The sequence below is a fragment of the Mauremys reevesii genome, linkage group 11, assembly GCF_016161935.1.
Source record: "Mauremys reevesii isolate NIE-2019 linkage group 11, ASM1616193v1, whole genome shotgun sequence".
In the NCBI taxonomy this organism is placed as follows: Eukaryota; Metazoa; Chordata; order Testudines; family Geoemydidae; genus Mauremys; species Mauremys reevesii.
The window spans coordinates 16,988,140-17,008,619 of record NC_052633.1 but is presented as its reverse complement, the minus strand read 5'-3'; the positions used below and the strand labels follow the sequence as shown (position 1 = coordinate 17,008,619).

Here is a 20,480-nt window from a genome sequence, read left to right as displayed (position 1 = left end):
CTGACCTGATATCTAAAATAAAACCCAAGGAAACAACTGACTTATGTGATGTATTATTCAAAAACAGATCACTGTGGTGAATTTTAAAATGTAGGGTACTTTCTCAGTGGTGTGTCCGGGACTGCGCAGTATTATAAAGTGTCCATGACACCGAACTAGCCCCTGAGCTCCTTCAGCTATTCCAGCTACCCCTCTCTGCTTCTCCCATCTTTTCTTGATGCTCCTCTTTTCCTCCCTGTATCTCTCTGATAGTATTCCAAACACCTTGTGATACCAAAACCAGAGCTGTGCTACTTAGAATAGCAAAATGGCCTTTGCAGTGGGGGAGCTCTCACTTTGGATTTGTTTTTTTTCATTGGTACTATTTTTGAAAAGCTAATAATGAGCATTTAAATATTTCTGTTCAATTATAAGGTGTGTGATATGCAAAAGAATTGTTATATTAGATTTTACTTTGCCTTGGACTTAGGGGGGAGGGATAGCTCAGTGGTTTGAGCATTGGCCTGCTAAACCCAGGGTTGTGAGTTCAATCCTTGAGGGGGCCACTTAGGGATCTGGGGCAAAAATTGGTCCTCTAGTGAAGGCAGGGGGCTGGACTCACCTTTCAGGTCCTTCTTCAGTTAGGTTAGAGACAGTAGATTTACATCAGAGAGTGCCTGATAGTGGAGAATACTGTGGTCTGGAATTAATTTGGGCAAACAAACATCATAGATCTATTTTGTATTTTCTTTTCCTCGTCCTCCCCATGCAAATAAAGCACTTATGTAAGAGAATTCATAATTGATCCTACAGTGCTTTCTTGCCTTTTTAGAGAAAATTACACCAAATGGATTTTATGCCACCTTTTTTTTTCTTTCTCTTTTTCCCTGCCCCACTTTATTGTTCAGTGGCTGCTTGAGGATGATGAAGAGATGCATTGATGTTTGGAATGCTTCAGTGGGAATGCAGCTTTTATTTCAATTACAGATCTTTATTCTTTTTTATTTGAATCATACCGTTTTACTCCACCACCCTTTCTGCTGAACTCTCTGTAGTTAGTAAACTTAAGGTTGACATAACCATAGGGACTATAAGGTGCTGTGTGCCTCCCTAGAGGTGCTGAACACTATCAGATCAAATTGAAATAAGTGGGAGTTGAGGGTACTCAGCACCTTACAAGATCAGAGCTATATGAAAAGCAGAGTTGATGGGCTTTTGGGTTTTTCATTTGCCATGGGAGTGAAAATAAGTAGGCATTAAGTACAACATTCATGTTTTATTACCCCTTGGATCCTATTTTTTAAAACAATTAAGACTTTATTTAATTTTACAAATATCTGCATTTTCTGAACTGCTGGTTCATGTACTATGTGTTTATTGGAATAGTTAAGCCAGAGAATGAAGTGAATGTGACAGTGTTGTTAATTTCTGAGCTAGGTAAATATCTAGTATTAGAAAAGAGGCATAGCACAGTGAGAAACGTTACAACAGCTTTGTTTATTCATACTATTAATGAAAAGCAAGTGGGGCCCTTTGAAAATGTTTAGAGACATCTTGTAGGTTATTTGTTTTCCTAAATTGCTTGATTACGTTTCCCTTGTCATGAATGAAGTGGTTGGTTCTTATGTCTTTCTTCCCGTAATCCTTTATCGCAGGTCCTAGTGCCACCAATCTTATAATAGGTTCCATCGCTGGTGCCATCCTGGTAGCAGCTATTGTCCTTGGGGGGACAGGATGGGGCTTTAAGTAAGCAATGCCGCATGTCTTCTCTTCAGTGGCTATGGCATTTCTATTTTCTGCTTACCTCACTAAGTTTTGAGTTCCTGCTACAAGACTCAAAGTGAAAAATACTGCTTCAAATAGTTACACTTGCACTGAAAAAGAAGGGAAATGTAAAAAACCACAGATGTCACCAGGGTGCAAAGTTGGAGAACAGTTGTATACGTGGATTAACCTTCATGAGATTATGGAAAAGAACTCCAAAAGTGAAAAAAGAAATACTTTTCTTCTCATGAAGAAGGTCTAGCCATCTCCCTATATCAATATTATTTCATGCTTAGCAGAGAGTGAAACATAGTGGTAGGAAATCTAAAGGTACATTTTGAAAAATACATGAACACTGAAGTTGTGCACAGCAATGCTTGAAAACTGATACAAGGCTGCTCTGTGTCTAACCAAGATATGAAGTATGCTATAGAATTTGTTCTGAGTTTTTTGACAAAAATGTCTTTCTGTCAAAAATGCTGATTCATTGAAACAGAAACCTTTCATGGGAAATGGGCAGTTTCAAGAAATTTCCAATTTTGAAAACATTTTGAGGAGGATGTTTTGACACTTTCAAAATGAAAAGTTCTATTTAGAAGTTTAAAAAAGATAGAAAACAACATTTCAAAATTATTGAAACAAAAGTTTTAACTCAAACTGATTTTTTTTTCAGATTATCAGTTCATGAACATTTTCAAAGATTTTGACTTTTTGTCCATGATTTACAAAATCTCGGAATTTTTTCTGAGACAAGAAAACTGATTCCTGCCCAGCTCTAGTATATTAACATTGATTGACATGAAACATATATTGAGCAAAGTTCATTCCAGGTGTAACTTCCATTAACCAAAATGGAGTTATATTTTTTTGAATTTGGATTATTATATGCTTTTCCTTGTAATGTCAATTACATAAATCCTGTCCATATCAAACTAGCAAACTAGGTCTAAATTTGGAACTAGTGTAAATCGGCAAAGCTCCACTGACTTCTGTGGAGTTAGATTGATTTACCCCAACTGAGGATCTGGCCCCAGATGTTTAGCACCACCAAAGGTGGTGATAACACTCACCAATCTTGCAGTCAGAGAAGACAACTAAGATTGTGGCTGCTTTTTTGTGCATCCATGAATGGCAACAACAATTGACCCTTAATTGTGGGCTTGATTGAAGGTTACTTAAAATGTACAAATTTAAAAAACACCTGTTTAAGATCTTAAATCTTTGACAATGGGTAGTCATAAAAATTACACTTGTATTTAGAAACACAATATTTAGAAAATAATTTCCTTTCTTGCATACTACCCAACACCAGATTTCAGGATTCTAAGTATCTCCTGCAAAAGCCCATTACATCAAATCATCTAAAGCTTTGTAAGAAATACAGCTGTGTACTGTTTTCAGTGTTCTCTTCTAGGAGAAATACAACCTTGTCCTCAAATCTTGGTAGGTTAGAAAAAAATCTGTTTCCTTTTAAAACCTATTAATTTGTCATGTTAATGCTACACATTTATATTCCATTGGGGCAAGTCTTGTCTCCATCTCTATGGGTGCAAAGGGCTCTTTTTAAGCATTGTGGTTGTCAGGATTGTAGAATCCAGTTCTATGGGAACAGTTTATGTACTGTTGGACAGGGTAAGGCTGGATGATAGCCAGGCTGGAGTCCAAAAAGGCCACTCCTACTCCAGTTTACTATTTGGCAGAGGCAAAATGGAAGCAACCTGGATGATGAATACATCCCAAATTTTGCCATTGTACACAAATGCTCAGCCAGGTTATTCTAGCTGGGAACATGATGCAAGCAATAATCACTGAAGTTCTTAAATAGTTTTTTGTATTTATTGATTTTATATTTTTTAAAAACCACTTCAGATCAGCTATAATAAGAACCAAAAATCTAGGTTAAATATCATTGCTTTGCATGCTCAAATAGTACAAAGGAGGTGATATCCAATCTTTGTAAAAAAAGATTATTTCCCTAATCTCTCATTCACAGTTTCCTCAGGAGTGGTATATGAAACCCACTAGAATTAAGGTGGTATGAGAGCTACTAAAAAATAAATGAAATTAAAAAGGAAGAAAAGGATAGTTAAAAATACTTGATTCCGTCCATGCTTTAGACATGAGCAAAAAAGAATCCCACTTGCCTGTTTATAATTCTTTTTTTACCAAACTGTCAGTATATTAGAGTTTAAAAACAAAATTCTGCCCTCATTGTTTCTTGTGCTGCCTATTCATGTCAATAGCTTTGGATAAGTGTGAGGGCAGAATTTGCCCCAAATTAATGTCTTCCTTGTAAGATAGTCTTAATGATGACCTGTATTTGTTCATCAAATTTTCTCACAAAACCACTTCTGACATTGAGAGTTCCACACATTTAAAGATGGAAGAATGTGACTCTTTATTACTTATGACATTCAATGCATGGGTTAAACGCAGAACAATAGTTGAGGTATGTATTTTGGAGTATACAACTACTGGTCTGATTTACAGCCCTTTGCATGCAGACTCGCCATTGAAGTAATTGGGGCTTCTGCAAGCAGAGAGACTGCAAGATTGTGTATAATGTATAAAGGCCTAATCTATGAAACGTTAATTACTGTTCACAACCTTTTGTTGCATGTTGTGTTATGTTGGTGTACTTTGCATCTTATGTAGCACAGGCTCTATTAGATGCAAATTTATAAAAGAAAAGTCATAAAAATTACACATGTAAGAAGCTGTCTGCATTAACATAGCATATACATTATATAGAAATATGTAATTTAGACAACTTATTTTAATTATAGTGTTGTTAATTCTGTCTAGGAACTTAACCCAAATTCTGCACTCCTTCATTGAGCAAATGTTCAATTAAGGACTGCAGAATTTGTACCTTTATAAGCTACACATACAAGTAATGTTAAGTCTGTTCTTCCCTCCACTTGTGGACTATTTCCTGGGAATTAACACAGTGAGAGTTACATGATTGAATGACAGTATTTGCCTCTAGGTATGTATTTGGCCATTAGACACATGCCACTCCCAGTGATGTAAATGAGAGCCATGTACATATATCCACGTGCAGATGTTGGTGCTCAGCCCTAAAAATATATATTTTGGGATGCATCTCCAGTAAAAAATTGTTTAAAATGTTGTGTTCCAGGGCATATCCTTTTAAATGCAGACCTACAAACTCCTTTAAAGATTGATCTTAAATGCAGACCTACAAACTCCTTTAAAGATTGCTCTTGTGTGATAGTGGCTTCTGGATACTAGTATGGTAAACCTGGATTCAGGAAAGCATCCTTGGCCAGGACAGCACTTGAGCATATGCTTAACATACTTGCTTACAGCAGTTAAGTGCTGTCCTGAATGGGATGAAGTTAAGTTCACACTTAAGTGCATTCCAGAATCAGGACTTTAAATGGTCCAATTCTGGCTTAAGTAAAATAACATCAATTGGTATTGTCAACATATTTTTTTTTTGTCCAGCACAAAACTAACCTGCTCCCCATCACTAAATCACCAATAAAAATGTTCCACTTTGCATCCTGCATGTCTTTTTGTCATACAAAAATATAGAAGTATTTGGTATCCCTGTATGAGTAAGCTCTCACATTGAAAATATCAGGAGTTCAATATTTTAAAAAGAGCAAGATAAGAATATCTATTCTGTAGCAGAACCTCAAATACAATGGCCTGGCCTAGCTCACAGCTTGAAGTGCATGTTTTTTGGGGGGGAATTGAAAGGCATTTTCACTTGTATGTGGAAGAAGGCTAGCACAATGTAGGGCCTCTCACACTTTGCTTCCAGATTTTTTTGTAGGATGTCCAAGACTAATAGAATGGGTTTTAATTTTCCTTTGAAGCAAGTGATGTTTCAGTCTTTAGTAATGTGAGAAGTAGCCAATACTTTACAAACTAGGAGATGTGATTTTTGTTCCACAGGTTATCAGGTGTTCACATGCACATACGGTACTGTGGTGTCAAGTCCAAATCAAACGTAAGCTGCAATTAAGCAAATTTTGTTCATGAACTTAGTGGGTCAGTTTGGTATAAATTAGCAAAACAAAGTTTTTCTTTAAAGAAATAAACAAACTAGGATTTATTTTTAGACAGTTTCTGGAAAGATATGGATAAAAATAGGACAGAAAAGATGTTGTGATCAAGTCTCCGTAAAATGTTCAGTGCACATAGATCTTAAGGAACATATTTAGTGAATTTGAGTTAAATGCTGCTAGTGAGCACCCGGTTAGGAACTATATTTTGTTTCACAGAAGACCTTGGTTAATATTCTGACAAAGCTGTAATTGTTTTTTGTACTGCTGTAGTGTTTAAGGGCCCCTCTCATGGGTCAGGGCTGCACTGTTCTAGGCACTATGCAGACACATGACCTGCATTGATGGTGACGTTCACATAATAGCAGCAGGTCCCTGGACCGACCTTCAAACCATTACAATGCTTCATTAAGGACTAAAGTGGAAGCGGAATGAGGGGTTAGTTAATGTGGGCAGTTTTGTGTGGGCCCTCTGAATTTCATGGTTAGGCCCAGTTTCCAGTTCTTTTTAATAGAGAATTACTTGACAGTGGTGAATGTATAAGTGTGTAGTTTTGCTACAGTAACAAATTCAGTTGCTTTTTTAAATGCTGGCTTGCTAGTGTGTTACATTTTGAAAGGGGATACGTGGTAAATAAATAACAATATTAAGTAGTAGTACTGGTAAGGGCTAAATTAAAAAAAAATATGTGGGAAGTTCCTTTTGAGACTGCATAATAGTCCTCAGAATGTGGAGTAGACTAGTAGGGGAGGTGCTGTGGTGGGTAAAAATGTATAGGCACAGTATTATTCCCAGTGATATCTGCTAAACAACAGAGCTTTCCTGCCAAGTGGAGGGTTACTAGGTGGGCCAAATATTTACCCAATCCTTAAACTTCTGCATAAAGGCAGCTTTAGGAATTCAAATTGAGCCAAATCCTGTATCCTGTAGATACTGGAAAGTCAAAAATGATCAGAAGAGCAGAGAGCCTGTGCAGTGAGATTCTGAAACCTTGTGTATGCTTCATACAGGAACTACAGACCAGCTCTCTGGTTTGTCAGTAACATCTATTTTTCTTTCCACTCTGCATTTCCTTGCAAAGTGTGTGCAGTGGCTCCATGAGCAGCATGAATCCACCTGCTCAAAATCAGATAACATGCTATGTCTACTACTGTTCCTCATGCCAACAGATGGCAACGGGCTAGCTAAGCAGGTGCCCTAGACTGTCACTGTTGTGAGGCTGATGATCCCATCCCCTAACTTTGTTTTAATTTTCAGTTATTGTGGGTTTGCTCACGTATGGGGAAACTTTACAGAAACATTACTGATTTGAAGGGACTGTGCAGTCATTGGAGTAACCCTTAATTTTTTTTGGCAAGACTTTGTGTTTCTGTGAACCTGGAGGAAGGCACTGATTTACAAGAACATCATAAACTGCAATAGCAACACTAGTAGTTAGCTGCTACTAAAATAGGTAGTGTGTTTGTGCATTAGTTGCTGTGTTCTTCTCAAAACACTTGATAAGCAATGAGGAGAAAAAATAGGATACATCAAAACTATTATAAAAGACTGGGGTAGCAATGGCTTTATTTTGTATATTTATTTTTGCAAAGAATGAACTGTGCTGTCAAAAGAGTTAAAAGCAACTATCCAAAATGGAATGTAGGTGATTATTACTTTGCACTGTGGCTTGTTATAGTTATGCTATGAGTATTTTATTTTTTAACAGACGTAATAGTTGGGTTTTGTTGTTTGTTTGTTTGTTTTATTCAGAGCTAATGGAGGCTGAACTTTTATTACTGTGAATTATTGAAACTGGAATTAAATGTTTTAAAAAAGAAGTTGTTAATTCCCTGTTAGAGTTCCACGGCTAAAATGGCACCAAAAACAACAGGCAATGCAGAAGTTAAGATGGTGGCCTCAGCATCATTCTCTGTAGTGTGGCCCTTACCCGAGGGCTCATTTCCTCTTCCTCATGTTGGTGTTTACTGCACTAGTGAAGGCATCCACACTGTTCTTCCTCCTCCTCTGGCCAATGAGCATGTGTGGATGGAGCCTTGAAGAAGAGCCACTGCTTGTACGTGCTGGAGGAGGTAATATGGAGCCCTAAACAGCAGCCTCTTGTGGAGCGGAAGGGAAGTGGTCTTAGTGCTTCTGCCTTTTGCTGCTGAGGAAGAATGAGCAGACGGGGCCAAGAGGGAGTCCAACAGAGCAGCCGTTGCTAGTGGACAGGGAGCACATCTGTCCCCCTGAAGCAGCAGTGAAGCCAGGTGAAGTTCCTGTTAGGGTATGTCTGTACGGCATTTGGATCGAGCCTCTCAGCCCCGGTCGACAGACTCAGGCTAGCGGGGCTTGTGCTAATCCTTTAAAATGCTGGCTATGCAGCTATTTTTAAAGTTACCACTCAGATTGGATCTCGGCTCCGAAGCCTAGGAAAGGAGGTCAACCCTGACTGGGAGACTCACTCCAAAACGCTGTGTAGAGATGCCCCTATTGGCCAGAGAGGGGTGGCTGCTTTCAGTATCTCAGAACAGCTATTCCAATTGGCAGGTGAGCCAACCGGCAGTGAAAGACCACACACCTGTCAATCCTAGCCAGGCCTGTCTCCCACCTCCTCAAGATAGGGCCCAGAATATCTACTGTCCTGTGGTAGGCCAAATTCTGCACTCAGATGCACAAATTTGTGTTTTCTTCAGTGGAATCCATATGCACTCATTTGGGGGAAGAATGTGACTGAGTTTGTGTTTAGTTCTAGGGAACTTAACATTTAACAAGGCATTGCTAAAACTAATGATCTTCCAACATTTCCATTTGAAACCTCTGTTTTAAGTATTTTACAACTCAGCTATAAAAATGGTTTTCACTTCGATATACATCTTTTCTGCTAGTAATTTGTTTTATAATCTGAAGCTGTTTCACATTTTTGAAGTTACAAAAATATAGCACAGTAGTCTTAGATGTAATTGGATGTTAATGGCGCCTTTAGTCCATTATATGAACTGGGCTTTGTGGATATATATATTAAGGGCTAACATATGCTTTGAAGCCACAGCCTGCAACTGGGGCCAGTGCAAAGCCGCACTGGCACATTGGACGCTCCTGAGGTTTCCTGGGACAAAGCACAGCCTCTGCAGTTCCCTTTAAGAGAATGTGGCATGTGCCTCTCTACCCTGACTGCACATAAGGCCTATTCTGCTGAGTAGTATGTGGGAGGAGCATGACTCTTTTGGGGAGTCTAGCGTTACTGTGTGCGCTAACCTGATTGTCCTTGTGTGCTCTGACTGCAAGGATTGCATTTGTGCTCAGCCCTGCACTTGGAGTAGGGGTGAGGGAAACAATTATACAGCCACATGGGGATCTTGATATAGCAGGGTAAAGGGCTCAGCTGACTCTTCTGACCAGTGTTTATCAGGAAGGTTTATATAACATGGTGTTTTTAAGCAATGCTTGGAGCTTAGCTATAATGGAGGATTAGCAGAATAGTGTAGGATATTCATTTTGATAAATTGCTACACTTTACTTGGCATAAATGGGGATCCTTCAGTAGTAATATTGTTAGTTCCCTCACTTCTCGTTATGACTTTTTTGGGGAGAAAACCAAGATTTGTCCATCCGTTTGCAGTTTTTTAAATGGACTAGTATCTTCAGCTCAACATATAATGTGTTGTGAGTAGAGATGGGGTTTTTTTAGCGGTTAGAGCATGTGACTCTGCCAGGAGGCCTGAATTCTGCTCTCAGTTCTGTCACTGGCTTATTGTATAACCTTGGGTGAGATAATGCTGTCCAACTTAGTTAAGCACTTTGAGATATTCAGATAAGTATAATGTAAGAGCAAGGTGTTATTTCTTACCAAAAAATTAATATGCAAAACTGACTTACTGAACATCAAGCATATTGTATTTCAAAAACAGTTCTGTGTGCTCATTTTGAATGTCACATTTAGATCCCTACACCCTTCGTTTTCAGGCATGACAACTTTGTCAGACTCTGATATTGTGGAGAAAACAGTTGTTACTAATGATTGACCAGAGGAAACATAACATTTTGATTTAACATATTAAGGAAATACTGAAAAAGAAGAAAGGCATTAGCTGAGTTAATTTTTTACCTTTGGAAAAATGTATTTTTATTTAATGAACTGTAGGGCATGATCAAAATAGATTTGTGGCTTTGAAATAGACCCTAGAAGACATTTGACATGATGTGGGCTGTGTTACAGTTCCACAAGAGTTTGGCAGTTGTTCCAAAGTACCTCCAAAGCTACTCAGAGACAGTACTAGCAGGACTGTGCTGCTCAGGAGTACTGCTCGAGCAAGGGGTCAGTTGGAAAGACCTGGAGGGTTATATTGGGAGGCTAGCAAAACATGTTCCCACTGTAACTTCATACTAAATGTCACAGAGCCCACTCATCAATTTAATAGAAAAACTTCAGGCAACACATTTGACTTTAGGCTTTTAGTGGTTTGTTCCCTTAAAAATAACAGGAATGCAAACATTCAATGGACAGTTAAATCATCTGAATTTTTCACACCTATTAGTGACCTGATTTTTTCAGATTTGTTTTAAAGGTAAATAACTGTTGGTTAGTGGAGTTTGAATTTCAGTTTGCTGTGTGATAAAAAATAGTCATTTAAAGCACTCCTTTTCATACACCATAGAAAAAGAGAGAAACTGGCAGAGAGAGTAAGTCCAGACAAGTTTTGATTCAGATTTAAACAGTCAATATTATTCAGACTTCCTACTATACTATTCTACAACTGACTAGAAAAAGGGTATCCATTAATATCAGATCTACTCAGAGGGTATGAATGCTACAGAGATAGCTGGGTTGATATATCTAAATAGTGTGGTCAGTTTGAGTCACAGTGAGGATGAGTACAACACTTTTCTATAAAAAGGGAAACAATGACATTTTAAAAGCCTGTAACTCCTATGCTGCATGCCTTAATAACAAATAGTCAAGCTGGCACTGGCACAAGATCAAAGGCTTCCAGGTTCTCTGAAAGACCTGTCCTGGATAACTGTTCTTTTTGCACTGATTCCTAAGTCACCTGTACAACTTAGGAAAGGCTTGCTTTCAGCTTAAACACTACAGCAGTGGTGGTATTGGGAGAGCACAGTCAAAAAGGAAATTTTGGGCTTTGTGTATTTAATTTTTAATTCTTGTTCTATGTCTTTTGCATGACAATTTGGTGGCGGTAGTGGTGCACATGCCCAATGTTAAGACTAAATGCATGAGCCCCTTGCTTGATGCCCCACATAAAGCCAGATTATGGGGAGGTTGCACCCAACTTGTGCTGTTGCCTTGTAATGTCTTGCTGTTTATTGATATAGGGTATCAATATCGTAGGAGACTGGACATTAGTATAAAAGCTAAATTGTAATGGCATAATTAAAAGTCTCTGTCCATTCTCCTTCGACTGCAATGTCTCAGTATCTGCTATATTTTGTACCTTATTGGAGATTCAAAGTGCTTTGTCCATAGTATGGTAAAAGCTCACAGAGATACTAAGATAGCTTGGTCCACTATAAAATTATCTGTGGATTCAGTGTAGCCACTGAAAGATGGATACGAGGGGCCATGGTCACCTCATTTGTGGAAGATCTATGTTTTGGAGATTAATGAGCACCTGTTATAAACAGCCAGATGCCTTTTTGCATTTTAAGAGTAATTTTGTATTTGAAATGTGACTGTTTTGAGTGGTTCCAAATGATGTACAAATGCTGTCCTGGCTTAATGTATAGACATGTCAGACAGTCTGAAAAACTTCCCATCTAAGTAGGATTGACTGCCACTTGCAGTACTGCATACAAAAAACAAAAAAACAAAAAGTTAATTATATACACTATCTAGATTTAACACATGCAATTTTAAACTTCATAGAGACAGCAGGAATTGATACTGTAATACACAGTGTCCAAACCCTCTCAAAGTCAAATCATTACAGTTACTTCACTGTAAGGTTAGTTTGTGAGATTACCTCAAAGTGAGCTTATTACTTTACTGTGGTGTTAGCACTGCTTCTCTCCCATTATGCCTAACTAATGTTTTATGTTTTTCCTCCTCATTTCATCTCCTTTTGACGCACATTGGAAGAAATGTCAAAAAGAGAAGGTACGATCCAAATCAGCAAGGTCCTATCTGAAGGAACTTAACTGGAAAAGCTTCTTCTTGCACTACTGGATTCTAGGTGTGAAGTCTTTGCTGTCACTGTGCAGGAACTCAATCAATAAAGAAGAACATTAGAAATGGCAATGACTAAAGTTGAGTTGCTGGGGATGGAGTGAAGGAACACTGTCTTTTTTGGAGATAAGTTCAAATACTCCCTTCCTTTCATCTTTTTCTTCAAAAAAAGACAGTGATGGACAACTGTTTGGTTTTTTTTGTTTTGTTTTTTCAAAGAAAGAAGGGGGCAAACCAACCAAGTGCAATAAGAGAACTGTTTCAAAATAGTAAAATAGAAGATTTTTTTCCCTAGCCTGTTGGCACTTTAACTTGAGTTCGCATGACTTTTTTTTTCATATTAAATGACAGACTCCAGTGGCATGAGCAGCTAATTTTGGAAAGGGTAAATTGCATGGCATATATACAACAAACAAACAAGCTAGCAAGCCGACCCACGCAAGATCTGCACCCAAATCTATACAGAGAAGAAAACAAAAAAACACAGAATGCAGAGGTGGTGATATTAGGCTCTTCTTATGAAATCTTCTTCCACCAGTGCAGAGCATTCTTTCTCTCTGGAGCGAAAGCTCCCTATTCTGTGGATTCATTGTGCCTGTTCTTTTATCTCCTGGACTAAAATTACTTTGGATATGGGAGCTATTGTTTTTGAGCAGTGATGATGTATAGTTCTATAGAAAGAAAAAATGTATATATGGAAATAAGAGATTGACATATCATTTTCACGGATCTTTATTGAAGGATTTCCTTAAAAAGGTTCTATTCTCTATGTAAATCTATTTTGGTGGTTTAATTTTGCTCCCCTTTTAATCTTTCTAGCATGTTGTATAGCGGGTGTTCTGGGCTTGCTCAAAAAAGGCAGATGTAGCATGCAGATCCAGGGAGTTCTGGCACCAAACAGGTGTGATCTAAAGTTTGTATGCTTGAAACCAAAAACCAAACCATATTAAAATGTGTAAATGCATATGTATTTAATAAGTCTCTTTTGAATTACTTTTTTGGCTGTCATGCAGATTTTCTGTATATAATGTAAGAAAATTGACACCATCTCAAATTAATCACGAAAGTGCCAAGTTCATATCTTTTTAATTTCAACAACTATTTTCCTCTGTCTAGCTTTTTCAAGTGAAAGGAAAACAAGCTTAAGTAAGCCTTAAAATATTCACAAAATGCTGAAAGCTTGAAACAGGCTAAGGCTTTCCCGTTTAGTTGCCATTTTCCCACCCATTCGCCTCTCTCCCTTCCTGGCAGGCTTGCAAAGATGATCCAAGTCACTCTGAGTTTCCCTCTTTAGTACCTATCACCTTTCAATGTACAATCTGGAGAGCTACTATTTCTGCTGTGGATGGTTAGTGTCACTCTTAGGGTTTGTTCAGATTTCACGTCCGAGGGTTGGCACATTAATGCTATTATTTGTATGTTCACACATGGGGCACAGTCCAGTTCACTGACAAAGTGGAAGGGCTCCCATTAACTTTAACAGGCATTGGACTTGGGCCTTAGTGAACTGAGCAAATAAAAGCTTTAAAGCCTGTTCATAATTCTACTTACTCTGAATTACACTGGTAACTCAACAGGTTTCAATGGAATTACCTCTTATTTATATTAGTATAAATGAGAGGGAGTTAGTCCTATAACTCCAACTCCATTTAGGTCTTATATTTCATTTTCCTGACTTTCATTTTCCTTGTTCAAATCTTGAGTCAGTTTCTGGATTTAGCTTTAAAATTAACTGATGGAAATACTAGGAAAAAATTAGTGTTGCAATTACTATAATTTTTTTTTGCTTTGTTCAGTAAAACGTTTTTGCCTCCAAACATATTCTGACAATATCCAATCTGAAAGAGAAGTCTTTCCCATGAAAACTATATTGTTTTGCAGTCAAGATGGTTATTTGTCAAATGATGTTTTAGAAAGCGACCACTGTTATTGCATTATGAGTAAGAGGTACTCTGTGTTGATATAGATCTACCTCATATTGTGATAACAAAGCTATTTACAGCATCATTTCAACATTATCTGACTTCAGGGCAAGAGTTTTGGTCGTATTGATGTTCAATGACAATAAATACTTGTAATTTTGAGGGGAACTCAAAGTATTTGTGTTGTAATATTGCCCACTGGTACTATGTTGCTTATTTCCACTTTACTACTGCATATGGAAGGTATAATTACTCTCTGGCAGGTACTAAACTGCACATTTTGGTTCTACTGCAGAATCAATGTGGTAACTACAGTAGAAATGCCACTGTGGTTACAAAATCAATTAGGTGTCTAATGTAACTACCTGTATAATAAAACTTTGATGATAAGCATTTCACAAATAACATTGTAAATGTGCGATGTGATGTTTTTAATCAGACCACAGTGGTCCCCAAATATTATGTACATATGGTAAGTGTTGGTGTAACTTTTTGTTACACTAGCAGTTTCATAGGAAATATGATTTCTTGACTGAATTTACGCTCCACTGTTTAGCTGTGTGCGTGTATGTGTAAAACACACAAGCATTATGCTCTGTATGTACAGGATGTAAATGACATCACATAACTCACAAAAGTGGATTCTAATCAGTCTTTTCTGTGGTACTAGGGTTATATAGTCTTAACCATTTAGTTAGATATTGTTGATTTTCTAAGCCATTCGTTTGCCACATTTAGTAGAGTACACATGCTGCTTACATTAATTTATCTTTACAAGTGTCAGAATTTAATATTAATAGAGTAAATGTTAAGCAATGACGAGTCCCCATTTCACCCACTATATTTTTGCTCCATTATATGATTCATCTTGACAAGAAAATGTATGGTAACTATACAGCTCTTACTGGTATGCTGCATGATCCCACTGAATTGACCTAATCCTTTTATAAGAGAGCTCTATGAGGCAAATTAAATATACTGTAGGTGCATGTTAAAAAATAAATTACATAGAACTAGAGTTTTATAAAGTTTTCTTTACTATGCAAAGATGGGTATTGCACAAACAAAATTTAAAGACAAATGTCTGAGGAACTTTACAAAATAATACTTGAATTTATTTTTGTTTGAAAGCCTATCAGCCATGTTTTATATTCATTATTGCTTCCACTATTAATCTTCCTTTTTAAAATGATTTGTAAATATTTTTTTAAGTGCACAATATGATGTTATGAGCCAGTTTTTGTTTGGAGTTAATGCTCATTCATATCTTGTTGGCTGCTTATGAATGGAAATGTAATAGTCATTGTTCTGCAACTCTTAGTAAAATGGTATTAAAAACATCATGAACATGGAATGTTGTAGCTTTGTTTTGATCATTTTTCTTCTGTATTATGTATGCTTATTTTATTAAATTCCTGTGTTCAGAATGTCACCAAGCTTGCAGGAACAATCAGAAGCCTCAATAAAAATGTCTGATTATAGATTCTCACCAAGATTCATCTAACCTCAAATGCTGAAAGATTCTTTTTAAGGATTAGTTTTAGGTGAGATCTTTGCTTTTAAATGTACAGACTTTCCCCATCAGAAGTAAAAACTGGGTGAGTGGGATCAGTAGAGATGCCAGTTCTAATCTCCTGCCCGGTGAGCTAAAACCCCATGAGTCTTACACTAGTTCCCTCTGTGGAACTCCCATTTAAATCAGTGGGAGTTACAATACTTCTGCATTCTCAGTTAGTTTAAAAATAAGATATCATCCTGACTTATTTTGCTACCAAGTCTTTCATACAGAGCCAGATCTAAATGAGGCATTGATGTATTTGGAAAGAGGGATACAATGTTGGTCTATTGTATATGAAAATTTACAATATTTTTGCTTTGAAGGAATGAAATCTTATGTAAGTACCATAAAAGCCAATATAATAAATTAGTGAATATGAATGAATTTCTGTCCTTGTTTATACAAGTGCAACTCCAGTGTAATCAGTGGAGTTGCATGCTTACAATAGAGTGACAGTTGGGCTTCTTATTGATATAATAATATAACAGCAAAGGAAATATTAGACGTATCACAGTAGTGTAAGAAGCTGAATGTCCTTACTAATTTCTTCAGTCCTTCATGGGAGAAGAGCATGGTTTTGTTTTAATGCTTCACAAATTATATTAATCAAATTTCTCATGCAAATAGTATATGGGTAAAATTCCCAAAGCTGCGGAAAGTGACAAAGAAGCCTAAGTCCCAATTAAAGTCAGTAGTTTTCCACATGTATGTAGAAGTCAGTGGAACAGAAGATCTACTCCTGGGGGAATTCTGCACCACTGCACATGCGCAGAATTCCTGTGCCACACAGAATTTCCCCCTCCCCCCCGGCAGAAAAATACATTCTGCTGGAAAGATGCTGCAGTTACACCTTTTGCTAACAAGGGGCCACTGTGGTGCCAAAACAGAGATCAGCTGCTCCTGAATCAGCCTAAGCTGCAGATAGGGAACAGAAGAGGCTGTCTTCCTCACAGCACCATACCTGTGAGGCCAGGTCAGGAGGCACAGGATATGGAGGGGACTGCTGGGGGGACACACTGGGGTGGGGGCTGAATGGGAGTGGGGGTGTAGGGACACATAGGGGGGTGTAGACACACCTGGGGATGAGGGGGATGAGTAGGGGTACAGGGACACATGGGAATGGGGAAGGGGGGAAGAGCACATGGGGGAAAGGGGTGGCTGAGTGAGGGTGCAGGGATACATGGAGATGGGAGGGAGGGGTGGCTGAGTGGGGGGTGCAAGGAAACATGGGATTGTGGGGTGCAGTGACAGATGTGCCTGACTGAATGAGAGAGGCTAGGGGTCAGTCAGGGTCTGCATGGTGGAGATTCCCTAATAATCCCTCCCCTCCCAAAACCCCCCACAAAACTTGTTCTATACTTCTCCCACCCACACCCAACAACCTCCCAGGTTCAAACACAGGCTCCTTCCCAGCAATTGCTTATGTCTTCCTCAGCTCCTCTGTACCCGTGACTCTCCCAAGCCTTTGCACCGCTTTTGAGGGGTGCAGGAAACACATTTCTGTATTGTAGGTTAAATTAATCAGAGTTCTGTATTAATATGCCTAGTAAAGAGTCTTTGTCAAAAAGCACTTCCTGAATCTTTTGTTGCCTGTATTGTTACAGACAGCGCCATCCCTAGGGGGGTGCAGGCCCTGGGGCGGAAGTGACAGATTTGTCTCTTCCAGGACCAACCGTGCCGGCCAATTGCACCGGCCCTTGGGGCCCCCCAAAGCGCGGGGGTCGCCCCGATTCACCCTAGGGAGCGGTCGCCCTGATTCACCCTAGGGATGGCTCTGGTTACAGACATAGTTGCTGACAGGTATTTTGAAATAAATTACCAAAATAATTGAAACTGGTGTGATTATATTGTGTTATATTGACAAAAAATATGCAGAACTTTAATTTTTTGGCACAGAATTCCCTCAGGAGTAAGGAGCCTAAAACTAATTGATTTTTTCAAAGGGACTCAATCTTCTGTCACTTTATGCACTTCTGAAAATGTTATCCCACATCTGTAAATCAGACTGACTGGGAACTTTTGGACTGGACCAGCCTATCATTCTCTTTGTATCCCAGTCAGATGGCCATAAATCTGTGACGATGTGAAAGGAGGATCATTGGAGCTACACTGATGGACATCAACTGAGGATCTAGTCCACAGTTTTTAAAGCCTTCTAAGTAGGTAGTCAAAATTATCACTAAGTACAAAGGTACTTTAAGCTACAATAATGGGCCAAATTCAGAATCAATTGAGGTTCCAGGGTAAAGTTTTCAAAAATGTCCCTGTTACATAAAAGCTCTTGAAGATTTTATCCAATTTTTTTCATAAACTTGGGCTTTGGATCGGGACTAGTATGACTTAATTAAGAAAGATTGATTCCTTGATAACACTTGTAGTGCTGCCATTCTGAGTTATGATTAAACTTGACTGTAAAAAACACTTGCCAGCTGATGAGGGTTTTTAAACTTCCTTTTCTTGATTTTTAGATTTAACATTTCCATTTCTTTGCAAAGGCTTGTAGCACTATGTAGTAATTATTTTTAAAAAATCATTAAAACGTAACAAATATCTGTAAAACTATATATAATATCAATATCAGCTTAAACATAGCTGATGCATAGAAATTAGAATGAAATAAGGAAAATATCTATCATTTACTTTTCTTTATTATTTTACCATGAACTAGATGTTAAAATGGACAACTTGACAAATCAGTACTCTAAGAAATGACAAGTACTGATTGAATTTATGGAAGCTATATATTTACCTTTACATCTTTGGTTATTCTGTACTCTAAGATCTGCAACTGGAATTTTGAAGACAAGAAAACTCTGATTGCAGAAAACATGAACAGCAAGGTGCCAAGGCGAAGGGTAGCTCGGGTCAGAATTTATGGGAAGATATAATGGATCTCTTAAAACCTACAATATCTAATTTCTGATTAGTCACTCTATATTTCACCAAGGGGAGCAGAATATAGCTCCGTGTTCTTAGTTTTGTAATGCATTGACTACATCCTTTTCTCTTTTGTTTTCTTCTCCCAATACCGTATGTTAACTGTTCTTGAATCTGCCCCCATGCTAACATTGAAATCTAACAAACTTACTAGTTGTGCTGATATTTAAAGTCTCCACTTATATTGCCATTTGAACTCCTACTTCTTCGGTATAGAAAGGTCAGCCCCACAAACTCACTAGTTCAGATTTAGCAGAAGTTGCTAGTCTCTACTAAAACTACTCAATAACCTAAATGTATACAGTTAGACCTATGGTATGTGGACATAATGGCAGTATTTAGATTCAAACCTGCTTTATGAGACACAAGAAACAATGGCATGCTAGTGCTGTATTTCAAACTTGCACCATTATAACCACAGATACATTCATGAGATCTATCTGAGGCATTTGCTGTAAAAGTTAACTACTATTTTAAAAAGTCATGTACAAATAAGAAATAACCCACTTGGATAAGCAACCAGTAATTAATGAATTCGGAGCCACAGGACTTGAATGAATGATGTGAGTGACATATGATCATTCCTCTTACATTACATCAAAGCTGGACCTAAATCAGACCAGATCTAGATCAAAGCTAGCTCAGGTATGTCTATGGGAGGGAGCTCCAATCACACCTTCTGATTGCATAGTAGATCTGCCCTTAGAACTCAAGCAGATGGGGCCTTACCTAAAACCCATAGAAGTCAATAGGCTTTAGATCAGGTACGTCCATTTTGATATTAGTTCTATTAGCAACTGTATATCACTATGGTAACCTAATAATACCACAATAGTATAATATGCAGGGGCCCCCTGATTTAGTGCCAAAATGTTTCTCTGGTGATGTTTCTCTAAAAAGTGACAAATACTAATTCTCTGACTTAAGTGTTTGGATACTGTAGGCTGTTTTAAACCAAATACTTTGCTCTGGGACTTGGATTCCATATTTTGATTGGTATAACATGCTGCTTTATTTGAAGGTACTAGATGTGGTTGGCACCAGAATTTGGCTGGGAATGTGGGTAAGTTTTGTAACACATAGCTTTCTTAATCTGTTCATAAATTAATGTTTATCTTCTCACCCTTCTTTGTCCAACATTGCTCTTCCTTTCTGCTTTGGCCCCATTGTCTACATGCCTGATTCAGTAACAGTCATTGGTAAAGACACGTTGTGTCTGTTTCAGCTTGTGTAATGACTGCTCTGATTCCATCATTAGCATTGTCCCTGTGATCAACTGATTAGGGTGGGGAGCCCTTTATCTGATGCACAAAGCCCCTATAAATCATTGCTGTAGGATTGACAGATTTCATCTGGATCTTTGGAGCATGAATCAGTTTGCTTATGGTGTACAGCACTGTAACACACTTTGTATAAATAGTATTTTGAGGGGAAGCAGGGCTGAGGGAATTACTGTTTCTGGATGCTGCTGATTGGCTTTCACCTGAGGCGCCAAGTAAAGAGTCATAGCTGTGGTGGACCAAGAGCTGTGCGACTTTGATCCCTCAAATAAGAGCAACCCTGCTTAGGTCAAAGAACTATCTCACACTTTCCACCCATTGGGTCTACCTGCCAGCCATCAGAACCTAAAGGGGGATGGGGAGGAACCTAGATCAGGATCCTGTTGTTCTCCGAGGTCAGGGATTTGCTGAAGATTATGGTGTGGACAGAATCAAGAACATCAAAACTTGCAGCAGTCAGTCAACATGCAGCCAAGCTATTGGCAGGAACTTCATTATTGTATGGACTGCATGTGTTTGTTGTAAAATTACAGCATGTACTGGAAAATGGGGACTAGTGTCATTGGAAAGATTATTTCCTGTAGATTTGCAGTAGGACATATTAGCTCATATGTATGACTTTGACTGCTTGAGTTGGCCCAGAATCAGTCCTAGACGTAAGAAGTCTGGTAATGCATCACTGGAAAAGTAATTATACAGATATTTGGTCCATGACCTTGATGTCAAAAAGCTGTATTTCATTTATACTCTGTTGTAGCTGTGTTGGTCCCAAGCTATTAGAGAGATCATGTGGGTGAGGTAATCTCACCAACTTCAGTTGGTGAGGGAGACAAAGCTCTT

At 38.2% G+C, this 20,480-nt stretch overlaps 1 protein-coding gene across 9 annotated transcripts in view; it reads left to right on the top strand.

The window, feature by feature from the left end:
* Window positions 1–17,509, top strand: part of ADAM23 (ADAM metallopeptidase domain 23) — a 199,921-nt gene extending 182,412 nt beyond the window's left edge. For 3 of the 9 annotated variants that reach the window (XM_039493895.1, XM_039493892.1, XM_039493890.1), the window contains one exon: window positions 11,857–15,219. In XM_039493895.1, coding sequence (XP_039349829.1) covers window positions 11,857–12,006 — 150 coding nt within the window. In that variant the 3' untranslated portion in view covers window positions 12,007–15,219. Of the gene's footprint in view, window positions 1–1,634; window positions 1,726–5,670; window positions 5,726–11,856; window positions 15,220–17,480 lie in introns of those variants that run through there. The other 6 variants (XM_039493891.1, XM_039493888.1, XM_039493889.1 and 3 more) reach the window with 5 other exon arrangements.
* The last annotated feature ends 2,971 nt before the right edge of the window (window positions 17,510–20,480 follow it).